This window comes from Rhopalosiphum padi, chromosome 2 (genome assembly GCF_020882245.1).
Source record: "Rhopalosiphum padi isolate XX-2018 chromosome 2, ASM2088224v1, whole genome shotgun sequence".
NCBI classification, from domain to species: domain Eukaryota; kingdom Metazoa; phylum Arthropoda; class Insecta; order Hemiptera; family Aphididae; genus Rhopalosiphum; species Rhopalosiphum padi.
In genome coordinates this window covers 39194458-39220859 of record NC_083598.1, presented here as the reverse complement: position 1 = coordinate 39220859, position 26402 = coordinate 39194458, and the positions used below count along the sequence as shown (strand labels likewise).

General features: G+C 29.9%; 1 protein-coding gene across 8 annotated transcripts in view; it reads left to right on the top strand.

The window, feature by feature from the left end:
• The window catches only part of LOC132923468 (uncharacterized), a 206987-nt gene that overhangs the window by 154943 nt on the left and 25642 nt on the right, over positions 1-26402 (top strand). For all 8 annotated transcript variants that reach the window (XM_060987478.1, XM_060987476.1, XM_060987475.1 and 5 more), the window contains one exon: positions 15301-15391. In XM_060987478.1, the coding sequence (XP_060843461.1) occupies positions 15301-15391 (91 nt within the window). The remainder of the gene's footprint in view (positions 1-15300; positions 15392-26402) is intronic.

The following is a 26402-nucleotide window of genomic DNA, read 5'->3' as shown; positions in this document are numbered from 1 at the left end:
GTTTGAAAGTTTGTGTGTACTATTATGTCATTTTAGGCGTACAAAGCATAACGATTTCCCATTTTTTACGCAAGCGGACGATTTTTGGCTTGACTTAATATTTAATATAATATTATTATTATCGTTATGCAATAATATATGAATTTATCTATCGTATAATGTAATTTACTGTTTAAGCACATAGATAATAAATATTGATAATGTTCTTGTCTCGAAGTATATTACATACTTAGTTGTTTTTCGATTTTCCACGAAGAATTTTTCGTCGAATTGAACGACATTCAATATCATCTACGATTTCCACGACGGTAATAGCCATTTTTAGTTAATAATATACCTGACGTAAAAGAACGTTTATGGTCATTTTTGATCTTAAGATTGATTTCAAGTCACGTTCAATACGACAATATAGAACCATAATATTAGACTATTCAAATCGCATATAGATTTTAGTTATCAAAGTATCAATACGTCAATATACTAATGCCATTATCTGTTACATCTAGGGTTCTAAATTTGAATCTTTTTGAAATATTTCAATGAAATATTGAAAATTATTTTTACTTCTTTTAAACGTGTTCGGTTATAGTTGATTAGAAATAATAGATTGATTATACACAGACAATTTTTATATTAAATATGCGAAAATATGCACTTTAAATTTTTGATATTTTTTCTTTGTGTCTGGGAAAAGATTTTTAGCTCACTAAGCAATAAATCAAATAGTCCAAAAAAAAAGTAAATACAACAACTTCCGAGCCCTAGAATATCACTTGTATTATTAATTATTGGATCCTTATTGGTTATTATTATTATTATTTATTATACATATTTTCTTTATTTCATACAATAAGCCAACTTTTAAAAATTTTCACTTGTAAGTTGACGTGATTATAAACTTTAAGATATAAAAATTTATATTTTATTTTTCATTGAAATTTTAAAACCCTAGTTACATCAATCAGTATAAAGATAGACTAGCTTAGGAGATAACTCATATATCGAAGGTTTTTTAATAATACATATATTATACAGAATTTTTGAAAAAAATAAAAATAAAAATAAGAAATTTTCTAAGCATACTAAAAGAATTATTAATAAGTAATTTGTTAAAAAAATATTAAAAATATATTAAAAACATTACAAAATTACTAGGTATTTATATTTTTTTAAAGTTATATTTAACTCAATGTGAGTCTCGCAACCCTTAATCCAATTTTCCAATGCACAACTTTAGTATATATATAGTTCTATATATGGGTCATGATGGTTATAATATTTATGTATACATATTATTAAAATGTTACATGTATTCAGTGTAAAGACTAAAGAGTAATTATTATTAGTTAAGTTGTTGTCTTCTCGTCATTATAAGTTAATCCCACACACACGTTTGCAAATCATATTGTGTCGTCGCGTGTGTTCACTTTTGACGTCACTGGCGTCAGCTAACTTTAAAATCGGTTTATGATTATTATCATTATTTTCGACGTTATAGGAATTCATTTCAATAAGAAGCTTGTCTTTGTACGACTAATCGCGCTTCACGTGGTAAACATACTGTAACGTCTGTAACTCGTATTATACTACTCATTATAATATGCTTTTATAATTGATCGCGTTAAGTAGAAATATTATTACGGCATTATCAGTGTATTAATGTTCAGTGTTTAAGGTACTTATTACTGTGGTAGTATATAATACATATTATATGTATTAAGTTTTTGTATAAAATATAATACGAACGATTACGGTACATATAACTTATGAAATATTATTAAACAATTCGTCTAATGTTAAAAAAGTTTGTAGACGTAAATCCTTTAATAATACTTGCGTAAAATACATTAAACATGACGTATAATATATATATAGTGCGTGCTGTTATAACTTTGCATAGAGAACTGTGCAAAATCGCTCTCGGCTCATCATACATCACGCATATACACATAGCCGTAGTACCTACTTTATAATATATGTATATTGTATGTAGTGCGATGATGTACATCAAGAATTTCATATAAGATGAAGTTTGGCTGCGCGTCTTGTGCTTGAAAAGCGTACTCTCTTTTCCGACAGACGACCAAACGCGTTCAAAATATAAATGTTTAGTATTACGACCACGCCATTCGTCAGCTACAGCAGTCGGATTCTGTCAACGTTTTTCTATGCGCACACAGCTAACAGAGTCGGTTGCTGATCGTTTCATAACCGCCAAAACATTAGTTTGCGATTTCTTTTTTTTTTCTTATGTCCTCCGACCAACCATGAAAATGGCAAGTCATAATTGTTCTTCCCCTCGCGTAGTGTGACAATTGCTGGCCGTGACGAGATTAAAACTGATCGTGTGTGATATGATGTATAATATTATATTCAGTTTTCATCACCTATATACCCATTATCGCTTTCGTTTTATAATTTGGGTAAAGCGATTACGCATAGTGTATATTTTTTATTTCTCTTATATTTTATCATCTAACTCGTATCTTTCCGCCAACACATTTTCAGCTGCTTTCGAGTATTCGAAAAGTTTGTACATTTCGATTTTTAAACATACACAGTATACAAAATCCGGTACCTATTTATTATATATTTTGATAAAAGATCTTTTTTTTATTTGGTATGTAAAAAGCAGGTAGCTATAAGAGTAGAAAATTAAAAAATTCAGACATGACAAACGGTTTTTGGTGAAGGATATTGATAGAGATTTCCCATACCGTTCAAAAGAAGCAAGTTATTTGTACCTCAGATTTTACATTTTGAAAATATAATATAAAAATCATTTTAAAGCTGCCCAACACATTCCTTGTCGTACCGCTTAGAAATCTAATAACATCGAAAGGGATCTCCGTCATCACCACTACGCCTAGGTTAGGATCTTGGACATTGTAAATTGACTTTATCTGTACAGTCGCTACTCGCTATAATTAGGCACAGGCGTGTCGTGTCAAATAACCACCGGACGCGCTTTGTGAAAATATACCTATCTATTACATATTATTATTTATTATACCTATACGTTTGATCAACACACGTGTATAATTTTGTACAAGCACCTACATTGATCGGATTAATATGTACGGTATGTTCAAATACGACTATCGCTTTTGTCGGGTGCAGCCTATAACGAGCTTCTTCCGTACCGTAAGGCGTAATTATTATTTAGGGTGCAAATTAATGCTATTATATTATTATTACTATTATTATATCCCCTTTACTGGTTCCGCGACTGTCCGCCGCCAACACGGATCTCAGCCAAATCCATTACGTATACACAATATAATATTATATAAACGTATATATTATGGTGGCCTTTTGACGCCGCCTTAATATGATTATAAGCATATACAGCTAAAGTTGTACGGTCTTAATAACATAATTATCTTTCCCTGTCCTATCACGCGATTTTAACCGGCCGACGTCGTAACTTTGAATATATTATATATTTAGGAGTTATCTTACCCACAGTAAGCTTAACTTTGGTTGAAAAGCCTTTTCGCTCTCCCACTTTTACTATATTTTCAAAAATAATTTCGCGGCGATTGACGAGTGCAAAATTAAAGTACAAATAATATATTATATCACAATCAATCGTACATCGATAAGTATATATTTTGTCATTTAACATAATATGCGCCGATATAGAATGATGTACTTGAAAAATACAATTAATAAAATAAATTAAAATTTGTTCAAGTTAAAACCTAAGGGCTAAGACTTAAATAAAACATTTTATAAGATGTTATAAAAACCTTTTATCGATCGACTGATTCGATCAGTATCGATTATGACGGTGATATGACAAATTGTTGCTGGATAATAAACTACTAAATGTTTCGAATGGCTTTTTTTTGTCGATGTAACAAGTACACATTATTTATCATTGTATCATACTGTCCTAAACCTCTTATATAAACTGATTATAGTTAATGGTAGTTCACGCATAAATCGCAGTGAAATACAACAGTTGACAGTATAATAGTTGACGTATCACTTTGGGTACACGAACTGAATTGTCTCGTCAGAGTTATATTTCTGTATATTATTCTTGTGCTCGAGTCATATATATTTGTTATCAAAGGTAACTTATGATATATAACATATATTTTTTAAGGATGCACGGTGTCTCGTGGAAGTGCACTACACGTCCGACGGACAAAGTACTATATCCTTTTGAAAATCATGACAATAGCTTTACAAAGACCTCTTTTGAGTAGGTACATGAAAATCAGATCACGGCGGTTATATATAAAGAATATTGATTTCGTATTCTTCTTCTTTTTTTCCCCATCTACATTATATTGAGTTCAAGCCAGCGTGTTTTACATAAAATAATTCATGCGGTATTAATTTAATTAAAAATTTAATAAAGAAAACTTTCGCAAACTTTGAGTTAATTTTCGAACAAACACATAGTATAGAGTTTTCCTTAAAATTAATGAAGTTTTAATAATAGAAATAAATAGGAGCCATGAAATAAAAATGTAATAGAAAATTATGAATAAATAGTAGGTACCTATTATATACATATTGTTGTTATTACGTCACTCTCGTTAATATTTAATTAAGTAAATATAATTATTGAACATACAAATTTGATGTATTTTTTATTGTAAAAAAATAAAATAAAAGATATTTCAATAAAAAAAAATGTATTATTACGATAAAGAATTCAATTAAATATAAAAACTATCGACCAGTATACAAATATAACGATGAGTTTGTTCCATTTGTTTGAAGTCTTCAGTTTTCTCTACACAAAGACACAAAACAAATGAACATAGTAATCAAAACATATTATTTTTATTTTTAATTTTGTATATTCACTTTAATGTTATTAAAACTAAATATAAATAAGACTTTTTGATAACCAGTGTATACAAGTATAAAATGCTATACTTTTCTAATTTGTTTTACTTGATAATTGTTTTTGCCAATCAGTCAAGGTTTTTAATAGTAGCGCTTCCAGTTGTATTTTCAATGTCTTAAAAAGTAGTATAATAAACTTAATAAGTTATCCCTATTATCATCACATTACCACAAGGATTATAACGATTTCAAAGTTCAAGAATTAACTAACAAAGAGTATTTCAGTGAAAGCTCTGAGTATTAGAAATTCATTGTCAATTATATAGTCGATGCGATAGATTCACTAGATCAAAGAATTAATTTATAAATACGGGCGCCGAAAGCAAATTTTACAGTTAGATCACTTCCAGTTATTCATTAATAATCGCCTAATAAATAATAATCCTCTCCCAACAAACGCTTTATATACTTAAGTATAGCCACATTTTCGTATTGCAAAGCATATATTATCATATAGACATGCATATGCAACTTTAGACAATTTATATGTATAGATAAATAAAAACAATTCCGATCAACCCAAGGGAGCTACATCTAAACAATAATATTATATATTTTATTTGTTTTATATTTTTTTTCATTTTAAAATTTCAAAATGTTATTGATATTCAAAAATAAAAATGATGTGTATTGTTTATAATATTATAGAGGCCTACTAGGTACGCAATTATTAGGAAACAAAAATAGTATCAAGTTATTTTCCAATTATATTAGATCATTTACAGTGACATTGAGATATTATAACGGTAAAAAATATAACGAAGGATTCTTATACAAGAGCCAAGAGGTATAAAATACAATATTATAGCTAACCACTAATTACTTAAGGTATGGTTATAATATTATAATACATACAGGCTGAAAGCGAAGACTTGGTAGGTGATTTGTTGAACGGCTTAGTTGTACCATAGATAACGAGGAATGGAGTTTTCTATAACAAATTATACTTTTGAGTTATTAATCTGAGCATTGAACAATGTGGAGACTTGATGACATAATACACCTCATAAACTTGTTGAGAAATGTAATTTCCTGCGAGTACCAACGGGTCTATAGGATATATCTAACCATTATTATGGATTCGAATGATAATGTTATATATTTGTTGCAAAGTTGTGCACGTAGTACTAAATTCGATTAAATTTCATATGCTAATATTAATAAATAATCGCTTGTAAAAAAATAATAATAATGATTATTTTCTATTGCTCTATATATATTTGAAATGCAATAAATATTTCAAAGAGGGCGGTGAAGCGACGTTTAGTTGTGTATTATTGGTTTTCGACAAATATTGGATTTTAGTTAAAAAATAATTTATAACCGTAATTAAAACCGACGTTCCTATCCAATGTGTTGTTATACTACCTACCTTTTTACAAGCGCTTCGTTTAGTTTGAAAATATATAATATTTAATAATTATCGTGGCGCTTTTACCTCTTTAACTATCTGTATTCAACGTTAACGATTTCATAGTAATTATAATACTATAAAACAACAGTTTAATTTTAAAATATGAAGTTGTTTACCCTTTTATTTAAAAAATGTGTATGCCTCTATAACCTTTATCTGTGATGTATTTACTGTTTTTAGTTTAAATATAAAATATTTAAATTTACCATACCTTTTTGACTTGTAGTGCCGTACAACTCATAAATATTTATAGTTGTTTAATATTAACCGTTTTATAATAATAATAATAATATATGAAAGTTATACACAGTCATACACACTACACATAGAAAATTTAACATTATACAATAAAACCAGTATGTACATTTTAACTTAAATTCTTACTTTTGCTATTACTAAATTTGTATATAGCAGCGCCTTTTTTTTTTTTGTCATGATCAGAAATATTAATAGGTGTATTGAATATGTGTATATATATGATTGTGTTGTCTTTGTTTCTAGCAACTAATTAGTAATTAGTAATTTCGTCAATAAGCAATGTTAAATATATAATTATCCACATTACAAGGATTTCATCAATACTCATGTAAATATGGATATAACATTATAAATAGGTATTTATATAAATAATAGCTAATCTACCATACTATAAATCACAATTTATACGATCATATAGATTATTGTAGGCTAAGTGAACGCTACCACAAAGCCACATTATGCTTTATTACTTTATTCTTTAATTTTTAGTTTTTATTTTATTCATTATAAATTGGCATTAAATCACTTGCAAGTCACAATTATTTTTTTATTATGATTAAAATAATATTGATATAATATATTGTGATTATCTAGAATAGAAATAAAGTATTATAAGTGGTTCGAGCAAAAATAAATTAATGATTTTGTTCTTTTATATTTAAATTTAATGGGAAAGGACCAAAAGGGTCCTTTTGGATATTCACATTAAAGCCGAAATGTATATATAGATAGGTACGCAGCAATGATCATTATAGATATATTCGTATTATGTTATATAATCAAATTATATGTGTTATTATTAATAAATTCTGTAATACTATAATATAGTAGATACCTACTAAGTTCTAACTACTATTAATATTTAGCAATACAATATTTTTATAGCTAAGTATAGGACTTTTAAAGTGCGTTTGGAGAAATTATTATGTAATATTATGTGATTATATTTTAAATAAATTTCATGATAATGGATCATTTAGGAAACTACTAGACAAATCTTGATAAAAAATAATTAATAGATTCCTAAGATTCATGGGGTATTTTAAGCTTCTTTTTTCAACCCAATAGTTTTTTTTATAGAATAATGGTATAGTGTCGATCCGCTATATGCATTACCATCGGATTTTTTTTAACAAAATAAAATAATATTGTTTATTGTTTATTATTCAAATGAATGACAAAATGCTATACTTATAGTTATATGCTAATTTAAAACTATTCAAACAATTTTGACGAAAATTGCATAGATTGTTTTTAAAGATAAGAAGAAAGTTTAGAGAGTAGTCTGAACCACGTTTGAAAATATACAAAAAGCTATATCCAATCTTTCGCAGATTGCCATTTTCGGTTGAATTATTTTACAATGTGAGGTACACCGATTTGCCAGTAATTTAAAGTAGATACATTAACCAAAATACACCGATACGATATAGTGCCGTATTTTATGTTTGCTTATTTTTGCCGGTCAATGTCAGGTTACGCTGTTATATTTTGCGTAAAAGAAATTTCAGCCTCTATAATAAAGAAATCGTTATTCTCAATATTATTATAAAGTAATGCTGCAGTCCACAAACACACGTCAGTCTGGGTGTGTACTACTGTTGCCTGTGACAATATAGGAGACGCGCAGTGAATACAATGTCCTGCAGAATATAATACACGCTGTAGGGTATATAATATTATAAGTATACTTATTACATATTTATAAAATATACAGCCGATTGATGATAACAATATGGTCGTTGTGAATACGTATAATATGTACATAATAAAAAGGCAAACAACTTACGTCTGGCAATATATATAATATGTATATGCGTACATTTTTACGAAACCACTGCGAGGGTCAGTGGTAGACGAGCGAGCGAGAGGGAGAACGGAACGACATAGCCACGGAGACGCAATTCCGGTTGTACACGGGTTTCGGCTTCTGCGAGCGGAACGACGATATTATAATAATATGATTATTATAAATTATAATATATTAATATTTTATTATATATACAGCGCGCTCCGTGCTGCAGTTCATTCACGCGCATCCATATGATCCCCTAGCTCCTACTATGCAATATATAGTTTATTATGTTGGAATATACAACATTTGGGTTAAAAATGTATAATATATATGTACTCACATAAAATATCCACATATAAGATGGCTATGAAAATACTTAAGAAATGCTTTAATATTCGTAGCTTATATAAAAGTAATTAAAGAAGACCATCACGGAGTGACATCTTGTATAACATAAAATATAGCCGGAATGCCGGATAATACGCCGCAGTGCTTTCCTCTAAACGGCGGACAAACAAAAGAGCCAATTTCAAAAGCTCGCGTAGGAGCTCTCTCCGCAAAAGGGTTTAAATTCCTATGTCGTATACGCTGCTTCAATTTGTGCCGTTCACAGTATTATTATTATCATTATTATTATTATAGTCGTACAACACGGGTCGCGGACGACTGACTGTCTGGCGGGCGGGAGGACCGCAGACGCGCAAAACCACCGCCGCTACAGCCGGAAGTCGATTTCCTGTTCGCGCGAACCGGAACGGTAAAAAGCCGTCGAATGTACACGGAGTAATGACGGCGTTTTCTCGCTTTACCCGCGTATTCACTGTAAACATACAATGCCTATACATTACTGCCGGGGTTTTAGAACGAAGAGCCCTAAGCGGATCACCCCGTATATTATTTATATGTATATATATATTAACGACTATATTGTATATATCTGGCTGGTTTAGGCTCATCCTCGCGCCTTCTGTACGTTTTACGACTTGCACGCGGTGTATATAATATTGGTTTACCGGAAATTCGGCTTTGCAGCGATTGCAGTTTATCGCAGTACCTTGAGATATGTATTATATTTATATATTACCGAGTACACGACGTGTGTACATGGCTGCAGTGCCTCGTAGACATCGCCATAGAAAACTCTGCTCAAAATAATATGTAATTTTGTAAACCATTACTAATGTTCTCAATTATAATTTTATACTACGATTCGTCGTCGTTGTACATTCATTACGACGATAAGAATATTAAATATAATAATGATATAAACTTCGTGTGCGTACATTCGGAAAATCATTATGTCTATGTCTTGCGGTCTATAACTGCTACAATGTTCGTTGCATTCGTCTCATCCGACGTACAAATAAATAATAACCGTCTCTAGTTATCCGTAAAAACTTTCTACTTTACGGTGACTCTCCTTGGATAACCGTGAGAATAGAAATCCGTCTTAAGTACGTATAATATTATACATACACACATATATATATGCATAATAATATAGGTTTCATTTGAAATTTAAAATGTTTATTTAAATACAATAATAAATGCCATTGCGGGTATTATCCGTTATATTCAACAGTGAAATTTATAGGAAAACACATTTATATAGTTCTACATGCGAATTCCTATATTACATATATATAGCCACATAAGTCTATGTAGGTACCTATACCGTCTACCGATAGTTTGGATAGTTATTTGGATTGTTCCTTTGTGTTAGTTCTCATCTCTGAGACCACTGCCGTCATTCCCGTTCAAAATTGTATACGCTCGTAGAACTTTAAATCGGTGATGTTCCCGAGGTCTTAAACTTAATAATGTACCCTATACGCCTATAATACTTGTACGCTGCAGCATTATGAGGACTGAGACAATTGAATAATTAAAACTTTGCAAAGTCGTTATCGTACCGTGGCAACACCTTTAACACGCATCTCTCAGCAACAGGGGGTGAAAAGACACGATAAATTATATAAAATAATTGTTAAACGTTGTACATTTTTACGAGGTTAAAAACATAATAATGAGTCGCGAAAACAGAAAAAAAATAACACATTATTTTACATATACCTATAAATTATGAACCCTAATCATATATCATATCATACCATTACTATATAAGGACATATTACACGTTATTGATGTTTATTATAATATTATAATAATTATTATCTGTATGTTATTCCGTTTTTGACACGTCCAATGTTAATTATAAAAAACTCGTGTTTGAACTGCTACATATATGGCTATAGAAAGTTGCGAAGAGTTCACACTAGCGTATTATTATCTTTATCATCGAGCATACTTTGTTTACAGAATTCCTTAAGACAGTAGCACTCACCCAACCTAATGACCTTTTTATTATTTACATAAAGATGACAACAACGAACTACAACACTTAAAAGTGATTTTTGTTTCTTTAGTTTTATTTATTTGAAAAACGTAAAACCTAAAAATGTACTCTTTGTTACAACGAAGACATATGCACGAAGGATTAGTGGGCGGGGGAGAACTATTGCACCCAAACACCCCCCTATAAATCCGCCTTTGTATATCATAATATATACAGTTGTGTATATTGTTGTAAAAGGCTCTAGACCATTATTAAACCGGCGAGAAAGGTCTCCCCAACTTTGCGCGTGTATACATACAAGCTATGGTGGGTACGCCGTAGTCCATCTTATTATTTTTATATTCAATGGTAAATAATCTCATCGCTCATATGTTATTATTATGTATATGTATGCACATAATACGGCTATTGATCAAAGCTGCCCGAACTCTCGAGCACGTTTCACAAGCACTGTTGTGTTTAGCTTCGTTATTTTGGTTATGTTGAAACGATAATTTATTATCATTAACATAATAATAATGTTCTCATATTTTATATGCCAATTCGGCAATTCGCACCAGCTTTGTGAAGCTTAAAATTTATAAAGTAGATAAACCTCAAATTTCTTCAGTTTATTCGTGACGTTGCAACGGTTTAAATTTTTTAAACAATATATGTACTATATATTTTGTATAAATGATGACATATTAGAACTGTACATAATATATTATAATGGTATACGTTATAAACCTGGTGTATATACTTCGGTATAGAGATTAAACAACTTTATTCTTTGATAAATTTATATATTATTTAAGAACAATTTATTTCACGATTCGTAACTATTTGCATTATATAACGAAAATCCAATACATGAATTGATTGTATAATAATGAGGGAAGAATTTTTATACATTATCTATAAACCATTTTTGTTTTCGATGTTTAATTTTGTTTAGCAACATAATATACTCACATAGTCACATGAAACATGTTGTATTGTATATAGTTTATATGAATTATGGATCTCGTATTTTAATGAAAAAAAAAATATATGTATTATTTCCTTAAACTTGGTTTATGAGTATTATTCTTTTTTTATTTCCAAGTCGAATAACTATATTGTGAAACCCGAAAGACTTTTCAAACAATGGAACAAATCCATCAATATATACACATAAAAGTTCAGAGTCCTATACACTCTTAAAATGTACTAGAATGTTGAATAAAAACCGTTGAAAGTAAAAACTTTTGAAAACCAAAGTTCGAATGTAGTTTCTTAGTCAAAAAACTCGAGCGTGTAATTTGAAGAGGCCTCCGTCGGGTGGAGACGTCGCGCCTCGAGAGTATTTCTTTCAAACGCCTTCATTATATTATAATGTATAAATATATTATTATGTCGATTTAAATTTCAATAAAATTGTGTTATTTATTAACTGAGTTAAATTACACTATTTCTTAATTACACACACATAGATACCTGTCTACCAACACCTTCTATAATTATTATAATAATAATCGTAATTGATTTTAATTTTATACTACTACAGGTGAATAGTTGTTGTTTTTAAGGCCAACGTTAGAATTACGCTTTATATATACCTATTAAATAATAAATATTAATGCATTATTATTTATTGTATCACAATTTATAGTTAAACATCACATGCATTAATGACGACTGCGGTATATTTAAAAAACATAAAAAACGGTTCTATGTATTCACGTTCGATCGTTAAATTGGATTTTTCCCGAGGCATGGCTATAATTTTGGAATACATAATAATTATTTAATAATGCGCACTCGATTTGATACTTTCGCGTATTAGGCAGATAGGTACCTTTATACTTTGGCGTGGTCCACGTATAGTGTATACCCATCACAAATTCGATTATAATAAACGATAATTAATGCCGTCGTTGACTTTATTATTATACCACCTATATACAATAATAAATTATTGAGGTACGCGCTTAACAGACTGCAGTAATAATCACAGTTATGAAGCACCGTCGTCGGTGGCGATGGTTATTATGATGATGATAATAATAAAAATCCTAAATCACAGAAAACGGGTGTACCTTTAATATATATTATTACTGCGAATGTATTATTTAGTTACGTTTTATGGCGCGGGCGTAACCATTCGACCGTATATACTATACGTGAAGAAGTCTTTCAAATCGTGTTTGTACATACAATTTAGATAAATACTGTACCTATATGGTATTTATTGTACAGAAATTTTAGTTTCAAGTGCAACATGACATAATTTCGAATATTTTTATGAATAAAATTATACCATTGTACCTATTATTCTTTATTTTGTGTCGTAAGACGATATTTTTTAACAAAAAAAATTTTAAACGTTTATGAAAATATGTTATAAGAACAGATGTAATTATTATTATTTAACAATTGATTCATGTGTTTTTCATTTGTTCTACTTATAGATAAACACCATTAATCGTTAATAGTTGATAGTAAGTTAATCAACCAATTGTTATTTATATTTTTTTGAAAATCAGAGAAGACTTAAAGTTTGTTTTATATCATAATGAAAGACAATTTAAGATGTTTTGATTTTTTTTAAATTTATATAAAATAAAAGTTTCGATTCATAAATATTACCCACTATTTATAGAATATTGTTTTTGATTTGCTTAGAAAACATGTAAATATTTTTTTAGCTTTATATAATTTAATCTCTATAAGTTCTCAGCTGATAGCAACAATACCTACTGTAATAAATAATGTGTTTCTTAAAATATATATGACAGTCACTTTAGTAATATTATCTACTACAATGAATATTGTTCTTCATACAAACTCGTGTAAAGTATTTAAAATCAATACTATATATAATAAATAAATTATAATATGACATTATTGTTGGGTATGTTGTTCAATTAATCTGTCAAATTGTCGAAATAATAATTTTTTATGCCGATTCCGTTGATATAATATTTTTTTTTGTTTTAACAATCTTAAGATTCAAAGATATTTTTCTAAATGTATTACAACACAATGGTAACCTTTAATCGCGAATAGTATTATTACAGTAGGTATACGAGTATAGCTTTAGATGATATAGTGTAGGTATAGCCGTATAAAAGATAGGTGCACGCGTAAATTTTTTTACCTCGTGAAAATAAAAATAAAAATCGCGTGTCCTTTAAAGTAATAATAAAAATAAAACATTTCGCCCGGCGGCCCGTTAATGATTTATACTTATGTGCACAATACTGTAATGTCTGTGTGTATGTGTGTGCTTGCATGTATGACAGTAAATATAATTATACGATAATAAGCGGTGTTGCGACGAGGGGATTTGCAAAAACATGACTCACAGATTTTAATGAGCCGTTTGCTAAGGCGGCGCGGCGCCCTCATCGCCAAAACGTGTATCGAATTATCGTGAGGAGAATATTTTATTATTATATTATAATACATTTTAATTGAATATTTTCGATTAGTTGCGTATCTCTGTAGGGTTACGCGCGATTTATAATATTCGATGTCGCAAATGCGCTTTTGACTTTTATGTTTAACTTTTATACTATCGTGAAATGGTTTTTTGATAATGCACTATAGTTATTGTATGATATGGATCCATACGCGGCAATTCACTCGAGTCTTCGTATGACATAACATATATATATATAAAATATGTCTATATCATTTACTTACGTCTTATGAAGCGGGCGATAAATATTTATCGTATTCGAGTCGAATTCACCTTTTGCGGACTTGCGGCAGAGTGAGCCCGTATTTTTATCATTATTATTAAATAATATCGTGCGAGGGTGCGAAAAATAAAACCGTCTTTTTTAGACTTCTTATATTTTCTCATCCATCCCCTCCTAAATTATAAGAGTAGTCGGCAGCTATCGTATATTATATAATATAACCATTATGCGCATTATACACACTGTGCCGCACATTTTTACTTTTCCCTCGGAAAAAAAGGAAAACGATCATCGCGTATTCGCGTACCCGCGTCCAATGCCGGAGCTGGCTGTACCACACGTATAGATATATAAATTTAATATAATATATGTATATGCGTAGTATGCGATACCGCCACCCCGAGACCGTTTTAATAAATAACGCCGGTATATGATATACATGCGTGCGTATAACCAGACGATTTTATAATATATAATATATTATATTATTATGTATTCCTATAGTCATCCCGTACTTTTATTTTTTTTACTCGCAGCGTCGCCACTGTATATAATATAACGCTACGAGTTTGTTTTTTTTTATGCGTTTTCAATTTCTTCTCAATTTTCTCCTCCAACGATTTCGTCGAGGTTGTAAACAATATATATACCCTCGATACCGCGCCGAGGTCTGTGTGAAAACACTTCCATCGGGTATTTTCTATTTTGCCCGATGCGCCGTATATATTATGCATTATTATACCGTGTATAATACAGATATGTATATTTAAATAATATAATAATATATAATACATAGATCGAAAAAATTATAAACTTTTCAGACGCAGCGCGTGTTCTCCTATCAATATTTTATCGATTTTTATGTATATATTTATTTTATATAGGTATATAATATAATTTACATTATTATTATTAATATTTTTTTTTTGTTTTTTTACAGAATGGAAGAAACCGTACGGTCTTTGCTTCAATACAAATCCAAGTTTGAGCAACTAAAACAAGACCGGCACTCAGTGGCCAACTCCTATGAAGTAAGTCAACGTTTTTCCATATTAGAACAATCGCACGCTAAATAAAATACGTCATATAGGTAGTTAATAGTAATGATGCATAATATAAAGTGTCGTATTTAAGCGGAAACCACAATCGACATCGTAATGTTTTATCCAACAATTATTTTTAATAATTACATGCGTATACCAGCTATTAATGGACCCCCTTCCACAAATTAAATTGTATACCTGCAATGCTGTGATTATATTTTAACTGGTATACAATAACTATTATATAATAATATCATAAATGTTACGTTTAGTTGTTATAATACTTAGAAGTCGTCGTAAATTATAATAATATTATAATGGCATATAATAGGTACATTTGACCCTCACGATTTAATTTTTTTTACGGTTTCCAAACAAAAATTAAAATCACTACTCGCCGTGGTCGTAGAAACATAAAATACATAATGTGCGTTTTTAAAAATGATTTATTGTTTTAGCTTTGAATACGAAACGAAATATGACGGGTTTTTTCATTTTTGTATTATATGATACGTTATTCACCTGCATTCATTTATATATAGGTACCTGAATTACCGTGAATTTATGGCGTATTTTTCCCTTTATATATTATGTTTGCGTGTGTGTGTGTGTGTGTGTGCAGTGGAAACGGGAGTCGGCTGGTTTTCTCTACATTATTTACTCCTCGTATAATTGTATCGTATAAGTGCGCACCATCATACAGGTGTATACGATACGAAAGTGGTAGCTGGATTTTCTAAGACCATAATATTTATAATAGGACCGGGCGGTTTGAATAAAAGAATTTCGCGAGTCGTATATACATTATTATTGTGCGGGTATATTATTTGTGGCTACGCAAACACTCACATTATTGTAAAACGCAGGCTAGCGTACGCGATCTGTTGTGTAAGGGCTACATGTACTACGTATGGCTGAAAACGGGTAAAGAAATATAAGTCAACAACTTTCTTATAATACAATAGCGGTATATTATAATATGATATTACGGAATAAGAAATAACGAGATAATAGCATATAATATTATGAGTATTGTCGTGAGGGGTCCGGCGGCGGCGGTGGTGGTCGATTATATATAACGAGGTTCTATGTACACTATAATATATAATTCGTATTATTTGTTTTCCATTTTCGCGACGTAGACAGTCGAAATTGAATTCCACACATGATTCCGTCGTTATTTTTTAATCGACCGCTTCGGGAACGCTCTCCACTGTAAACTATATATATATAATAATAATAATAATAATAATAAGTAATAATATACAAACTATATAATACACTGCCTTTCGCCCCCGCCGCCAACGTATGCGCTATGTATATATGCGATATGCGTGTGTCTGTGCGACGCCGCACAAAGAAATCGTATACATCGAAATTAGGGTGGGCTGCCCTCCGAACGTGACCCTTTTTAAAACCGAATTTGGTTTTCGCGTTTAGCATCGGGGGTTTATTGTTTTCTATTTTCTATTTTTTTTTTTGTCCGCCCCCTTCTTCTCCCGCCTACAACCGATCTCAACCGTCGACCGGTCGGACGACGCCGCCGTCGCAGTCGCCAGTCGTCCCTATCCGCCGCAGCTCTATAATCCTCGCCCGCGTCTCTTCTCTCTCTACACTACTGCAATATACGTATATACAATCTAATATGTACTCTCGTGTTGTTGTCGAGCTTGTCAAAAAAACTTAGCAAGGAAAAGGGGTTTCGGGCATCGAGCATACGCACACAAATATCGATTGTACGGATAAATGACGTCACCCCCCCACGGTTGTCGCGGTCGTGGTCGTGTATGCCGGAGACGTGTGTACTCGGGGAATACGAAATTAATTGCGGAGACACGCCACGCACGACCAGGAAACACTGCGCCCGCTCGCCCTCCATTTTACACTCTCGTGGACGACATATTATATGTGCGCTGACAGCGCCTCGGTGTAGCACGACGACGATTCTTCGACGAAAACGCATTCACTTATCTACTCGTATATGCATGTGATATATATTATGTGTGTGAGTAGACTTACAATAACTGCCGAACCGTTTACTCGTTGGAAGTGCCACAAACCCTTCCCCAGAGACTTTTTATGCATTTGCTTTATACGCGTCCAACGGTATATAAGCGGTATAATTGCATTACACATTTACGAGTATGCACTCCAATGTTGCACTAAATTATTAGTATACATTTCCAACATAATATATCGTACAATAATAATTAAATTTAAAATTATTGATTTTTGAATTTATTCTTTGTATAATATCTTATTATTATATATACCTAAATTGTGCGATTAAATCTCTAGTACATATTATTATGGTTCTTTTAAAGAAAACATAAAAGGTTCCTGTTTCGCGTCTCTATAATGCATTTAAATACTTTAATTCGAAGATAATATTTGTTTAGCATATAGTTAAAACCGATTGAACTATACGAAATGAAATTACATGTCACGATAATCATTATTATTATTTGACGCGTTTCGTTTACCTAACGTAGTTGTATTATTTGTTTTTCTGCTTGCCGACCCGCTTTTAAATAATATACTTGAAACTATTTGGAACGTCCGGCAATCACGTCCGATTTAATTATTGAACATTACGTTTACATTGTCTACAATCACACGTACGACTAAGTGTACAAAACGTAATGGCATTAAAAAAATATTGTTTAAAATTGGAACGTTGATGGAGTACGAATGATCAATATGCCAATGACTATATGAACTACACGTAAAATAATATATTGTGTATTCTGTATTGTATATGTAAACTCGATATACCTACCTAGCTATGCCTTATAATATATTCATTGTTCGCTGCAATGAGACAAACACAACGTAAAAACAATAATAATAATGACATCGGGTACATAGTGTATAATACGATAATATATAATATATATATATATATATATATATATATATATATATATATGCGTGTGTGTATACATCATTCACTTGACTAAAATAATAGACGGGACGTGACGATAATTAATTTTCGTTTCGTCGAATTGGGCACACATATTTTTACGTATATACTCGTATAATAAAATATAATAATATTATATCGGTCTTGGGAGGTAAACGAAAAATCAAATATAAACTATACACACCTTAAAATAATATAATGATAATTTTTTATAAAACACAATAATTCATATAATATGTGTACACTGAAATATTATATGATAAACAAAATCGTTATACCTACCGATATCGTTTGGGAATAATATACGATGTACTACTACGTATTATAACAATCCAACTCTGTTAAAAGTAGCTGTATTGTCGGTTCATAAGTTTAAATTTTTATCCGGTGAAGAAATAACTGATTTGAAAAGAAATTTAATTTAATTTTTTGGTAAAATCAAAAACTCCATGTGACAAAAAATTATTGTTAATATTATAACATATATATATATATATATATATATATATATATATATATATATATATATTCAGTTGATATTAAATTTACGAAATACAATATATTTTTTTTTTAATTTTTTTTAATATAAAATATTTTTGATACGATATTGAATTATTTGAACGATATAAAAAATTGAGATTATGTCATTGGTTTCTGCACTCATCACTAAAAATATAACACCGATTTTAATTACTATCGCCTCGTATAGGAACTCTGTATAGGTAATCAGTAATCACAGGGGGAACATAACTTACATAACGATGTATTATGTATAATCATCCGGTCGTGGTAATATAAGTCGTCATCGATTTAGCTGGTAACCTGCAGAAGTATACATGTACCTTCCGGCTTCCTATATATTATGTATTTGAACGTCGACGTCATACGACCGCGATTTACCATCCAAGACCGGCCCGAGGGGCCGTTTAAGCGTCTAGTGCGTGATTTCCACACGCGCGGGGAGCGATTCGTAGTAGCATTAGGGTGGTAGGGTTGAAGGGGTGGGTGTTGTTGGTATGGGTTGTGCGCGACCTTCCCTGTGTGGTTTCGACAGTGCGTTTTACAGATAAGCACATTTTTACGAATATCTTGCAATATCAGTGCATCGGCCACAATCGCGTATCTCCGACCATGACAAACCGTATAGCCACTTAAAATTTACGACTGGTCTGGAGAGTATAATAATAATAATAATAATGTATATGGGTGGTTGTATACGCAAAGAGGCGATGTAGTGAAACTCGGACCACGGAAAGGGTCATCCACAAATCGACGTTTCTATAAACAATTTTGGATTGTTTTTGATGTGTAAGAATGAAGAGTTGACTAGTCGGTCATCAGTATGAACTTATAGTGACGAATTTTGAAAGTAGCTTATAACTTCATAACTCTTTAACGAGCGTTTAACACTTATTATTTATTATATTGTTTTAGTGCAAACAACAAAATAACAAAACCCGTTTACTATATAATACAAAAGTGCAGTAATTTATATTCTAGTATGATATCATGATGTGTACCTAATAAACAATTTAACGACGTCATTTTAATCCAACATTTTTGACTGTTAATACATTTTACCTGATGATTTATAGGTGAAAATATATTATACAAAAAACATCGACAGTCTCAAAACAAATAAACGTTATTGTTATCATATATTATTCTAGATATTTTCACGATATTTCTAAAGCATATAATAATATGATATACTGCAGTATACCCATAAATCGAAATATTTATTTATCTATTATATTTATTTTTAAAAATTTTTGTTTTGGATGTAATTTTATTTGCCCGTATGTTTTTTTTTTCAGTGACGGTTTTTTTTTAATCTTTTATCCAAATTGCGTGTAAACGTAGTAGGCTCGGCAAAAAAACAATACAATATTCTTTCCCATTTAAATGTATTTGACGCGGAAATAATATGATATATAACACGAGTTTAATTTATACTATATATAATATATATAGTGACACAGGCTACATCGTTTATTCTACGACGAATAACGATAATTGTTTCGTGCACATAATATATCTACACGTGTGAAAAACTACATTTGTGTGTGTGTATTTAATATTGTTGAAATTTGATTAAAACTAGGGTCGCTTTCCTCGTTTAATTATCGTGATCTAATTTGCACGTACGTGCGTCGTATAAAATGCGTTCTTTTTCGAAATATATATTAATTTTTTCCCCGTTTGTACGCATCACACGTGGTCTTCGGCTTCAATGATGAAATATAATATAGTATAGTATAATATTGTACGTACATTGTGTGGCGAGTAGTAATAGTCTAAACCTATAAAGACGCAAACGGTCGACCTACATAATGGCATAATTATATTTAGGGTTGGTGCCCACAGTGTATTATATTATTGTACCTCGACGATTATAAAATCTTAATATTATAATATCACTATTATACTTATACTTGCGTCATGCACGCAGATGAAAAAAACATCAATATTGTGATGGGTGTTTGGTTAAAAGGTACCATAATATCTTTGTTATCGATGTTGAGCTATTCGCCGATTTAATATTTTCTAAAATTATATTTTCCTTATGATGTAAATTATAAAAATACATTTTCATTTACATTTTAGAATAAATGTTAAGTACTAAATGTTTTTAAAAAAAAAAAAGTGACACGAATCTCGTCTATAAGAAAGTACATAAAATTAAATGTCGTTTTCGCTCATTTGCAAAAGGTAGAAAAAATTACTTATATAGTGCCTTTTAATGGAACGCCCACGCGATATTCCCTTTTTGCGGTGTGTAATATATTTTTTTTTAGTCCGTACACACATTATGTATAATGTATAATGTTTTTGATTATATGAAGTGGTTCTCGTATCTTTTGCATGCTCATATTCTACTGGAGTACCTACATAAAAAAAAAATTTTCCCAGTTGCCTGCAAACGTTTGTTAGAATATTATTTTTATAATATTTAAAAAAAAATTATACATGTATCGTATTTATTAATAGTTGATACTATATTATGAGTATTATAAAATTATAGTTTTCATGAATATACTTATATAATTTAGCTTGTATATTAAAACATCTTCACGGACCAATTAATTTTCCGTTAAAGGGAGAGTAAAATATATAAGATATCAATTATACATACTGTTAGGACTGTAAAGAGATTTCCATTCAATTTAGGGTTCGTATATAAGGAAGTTTTATTATTAGGTATATTAAGCTTATTAGGTTATTTTTTTTATGCTTTAACATTCCTCTTCAATCACAGCCATGAGTCGAGATAGTTTTAATATTAGATATTTTCTTAAAAGTAAAGGTTTGTAAGATTATCACATATAGTGAATTATTACTATTAACTACAAACTAGACGGGTATTTTTATTTTTATAAATTCACGGAATCATGCTAAATACACCAATTTGTCAGCATTTAAATAATATATTATAAAAATCTGGTGAATAATTATCCGAATAAATGTTTGTAGATAATGGAAAATAAATTATAACTTTAATATATATATATACGTCGTAATGGTATGTATTATTATAATGGACTACAATTTGTAGCCATTTATGAAGTAATTTATTTGTTTCAATTCTAACGAATCGTCCAAAAATGCGTTATCACGTAAAACTGGTCTACCTATATGTATTATTTACACAATATGTATAATAATATTGTGATGCGTTCGGCGGTAAAACGTCAAAAAAAAAAAAAATACGAAAATAATAACAAAAAAAGAGTTACAAAAAAAGTTACACGTTCATAGTCCCTTGGGTGGCGCACGTGTTCGAAACTTTCCGTAGAGTACCTACCCTTTTAACGATATTAATATACGCGAAACGCACGCCTCGGTTTTCGGTTTTATGTATATAATATAATATATTAGATAAAGCATCATTCCGCTCATCGTGCGGGTTATAGCGTACACGGTATAGTACGACGTGAAAAATAATCCCGACGCATTTTTATCGATCGCCATGCTATTACGCGCCGTGATATTAAATTGTTAATCATAATCGACTGCGCGCGGTCCATATCATATTATCATCATCGGTCATCTACGCCCTACGGTATTGGCGTGCACGATGTGTTCTAGTAATATAATAACATAATATTATATATTATATTATATTATATAAACAACGACTGTGTTAACTTATGGTAATATACATATTTCTAAATCGTAAACCACATAATAATGTGTGCGCACGAACCACCGACGGCCGTTTTATTTTTGTCTACTATAGGTAACAACGATTTACCTAAGTTTTTGTTTTCGTAATTTTTATAGTTCGAGACGGTCAGTTCATGTTAATATTTTTTCTTATTACGTCGAACGTGTAAGTTTTAGCAAGAGGCGGTTGGAATAGTGTACATTATATTAATTTAACAGATTATATTAGTAGTAAGTACGAGAAAAACGCGGTTAGGGCACTGTATAATATTACTTAATATTATGATATGTGTGGTAAGAAATAATATAAATTGACCAGGAAACTGATTTTCTACAATTCACATGTATTTCGTAAAATCCTGATATATAATATAAAAAAAATCGATAACATAAGATATATTATATATATATTATGTTATATAAGTAAGCAATAATCAAAGAAAAACATTTTAAATATTTTGTTTTTTTTAGGATTATATTAAATTTTTTATCGTTTTATCAAGATTGGTCAAATTCTAATAATTACCGATGCCCTTTTTTATTATTCGAGCAGTTATATATATCACTTAAATGTTTAAATCAATTTTAAAATTGGTCCTATATTATCGTGTTTCACAGTCGTCTTCTTATCCGCTCTTTTATACAGTTTTTTTACGTTTCTAAACCACAAACAATATAGCATAGTTAGTATACCGTTTCCATTCACGAAATATTATCTATTTTCAAATATTTTTATAGGCATTCAGTAGTCAACCATATTTTGTGTACAGTTTATCATTTTTCTTGAAAAGGATTTCAGATTATAATAATATAACCGATCTTACATATTACTATATGTATACCAACCACACTGTATCGACATATTCATGTATGGCGGGTATCCCATTCTACACATTATTATTTTTATCATTTGTCAGAAGGAAGTTTTTTGAAGCGTAATAGGTACATTCAACGTTTTCTCTGCCAATTGTTTTCATTAGTAGATTTGACGTACTTACAACATAATATTATTATTTTTTTTTTTCGTTCAAGTAATTTTTACTTAATAACAAAAAGTCATACGAAAAGGGGACCATATGTAAATTTTCAAGTTTTTTTTTATTATCCTGTATAATTATTACCTAGTAAATTATTACCAAATATTTAAAATACAGATAAATGAAGAAATAATGTACCAAACATAATGTCTGTCTACACGCTACGGGGTTCCTATCGTCTCCCGCGCCGTTCTTTTCATGTTTTAATTTATTTAAAACTAAATAGATAACTGTAATTACTTTTAAGTAATATTGCTAGTCACATTTCTATTGATTTATTAATCTTTGAAATGTTTAAATTTGTAAACCACTTGTATGTTTATTAAATTTAAAACATCGCAGTTTTCGTCGAGATTTAGTCGTATAAATATATAGACCATACAGTCCGTAAAGCAACTGCTATAGAACGAAGTAACGCCTAACAAGTTATAATAAACTATAATATTATAGTAGGTACCAATGTACCATGCATATTATATATTATTGTGCGATACGTTCAATATTATATTTACTAAAATAATTATTCGTGTCTCGTCATACAATTGAATCACTGCGTATACATATAACTACACACATAACACCTGGTCCACACATACTCCACACGTAAACAGAATGACATAATATATATGTAGACATCGTATAATATATACATAATACATATACTCCTATATTATCTCTGTCACGTGCCGCGAGTGAATCCGTCTTCTTTCGTTTTTAAATCAATAAACGAAATGAATGACACGCTTATCGACCGCGGCTTGTAGATTATAATACACATAGTTGATTTAAATAGTGCGTATATATAAGTTTAAGGAACGCGGCATCATGACCGACTAAAGGGGGACTTAAAACTCTCCCAGTTGTTTAATGGGTCGTGATGGGCCGCGCCGCTTATATGTACACTACACAACACATATATATTTTAATATATTATTATGAATGTACTTTACAATGCGTGTGTACTGCGCACACTAAATCGACCGTTTCTGTGCCGTTATAGCAGCAGCACTATCCATCCTATCGCAGTGCTCTGTTTTCGTGATTCCAAGAAAGGGTTAATAAACTCCGATATTAAATTTGAATCGATCGACGAGATTATTATGTATTATATGGTCTGCAGAGTCGTGTTTTGTTAGTCTGCAAATATTATTATCAAACACTATAATGTACATTACTACCTACATTATGTAATATTATACCTATACTGTCAGTCACTATAATTAATAATTATAATAACTAACTAACCCCAATTCCAATGATATCGCACACAACAGATATTCATCCGAGTATATAAACATAATATTATACATGCGTACTATATAAAAGCATAATAATTATTGTATTATAGTGTCGATATTAATTTAATATATTATGAGAGTAGGTATATGTAATAATATGTAGATTAACTGTATTTTAACTACCATTACGTCTCCACGAAAACTAAATACATATCTATTGCGAATACCTGAAATACCTCATATCGGTGTACACAACGTTCTTAGCACTATATCAAACATATAAAATTGAAATAATTTCGGTTAAAAATTACATATATTTTCTCTTTTGTTGAGATCGTAGTTTTAGTTTTTCTTACAAATACGTCTTGTTTTTATCGTATGTAATACGTATATATCATATATCTAAGCATAATCTTTGAAACTTTCGTTAAGACTAGTCAAGTAGTTTTTGAGTCTATAAATTATAAATATTCGATTATTGCATTTAAGCATTTTATTATTCATTTTAATAAAAAATAATAACTAATAGGTTATAATATATATATAAATATACATTTTGTTTTAAATGTTGCTTCTTTAACAATGGCACCTTTGAATATATTATATAAACAAATCAATTATTCAATTTTTATGAGCCACCTTGTAGCATTTTATAGCGGTTGAAAAACAAAGCAAAGACGACCATTGTATCTCAAAAAAATTGTATAAAAAATGTGGTTTCAATTGATTCAGCAGTTTTCAAGTCTATAAAAACTATTAAAACATACTTTAAAATTAAAATTATTATATACAATATTATTAGTAACGAGCCTAGAAATTGATGAGGATTAATTAAATATATATGTATAATATATATTACAGTTATTATAGTTTAATATTACAAAATGTGAAGACATATTTTGACAATTATGACCTATTCGATGGCATCTATTATAATAAAATAAAAGGGTAAAGGGTACTGCACCTATAGAATATACGAGTAGTTTGTGTTCATTTAATTTTAAAGAATACACCATGTTACAACCTTAATAATGTGATTTCCGATGAAGATAGTCGAAATATATGCAATATATATTATTAGTTAGGACATAATAAAAATAAATATTATATAGGTATAGTTTTTAATATAAACAGCTGCTCGTAAATTTCCGGTAACATGCTAAGTATACAGGATGATCCACCAAGCATATTCACCCTCATATTTCCTTTTATTTAAATTCTTATTTTTGAAATTTTGAAATATATTATGGGAACATATTTAAAAATTGTTGAGATCTTTTTTACTACGAACACTTAAAGATTTATCATTTTTATAAATTATAATAAATATTGATAAATCAAAAAAAATACTGACATTATCAAATTTACCATAGCCTCATATATCGCACACTTATTATCACAGTCCTATTAACCTTAATACACAAAGTCAAATGACCTAGAACTTACCCGTTCAAATTTTGATTTGAATATGTCAAAATTTTCAGAAAAATTATCTGCTAATTGATTTATTATTTAAAAGGGGGTGGAGATTTTCGTTTGAAAAACAAAAGTTTTTATTTCCACGGGTCACTTCTTATAAGTAAAAATATCATTTTTAAGTATATATTAAAAATTTCCAAACAGCATAATATTAT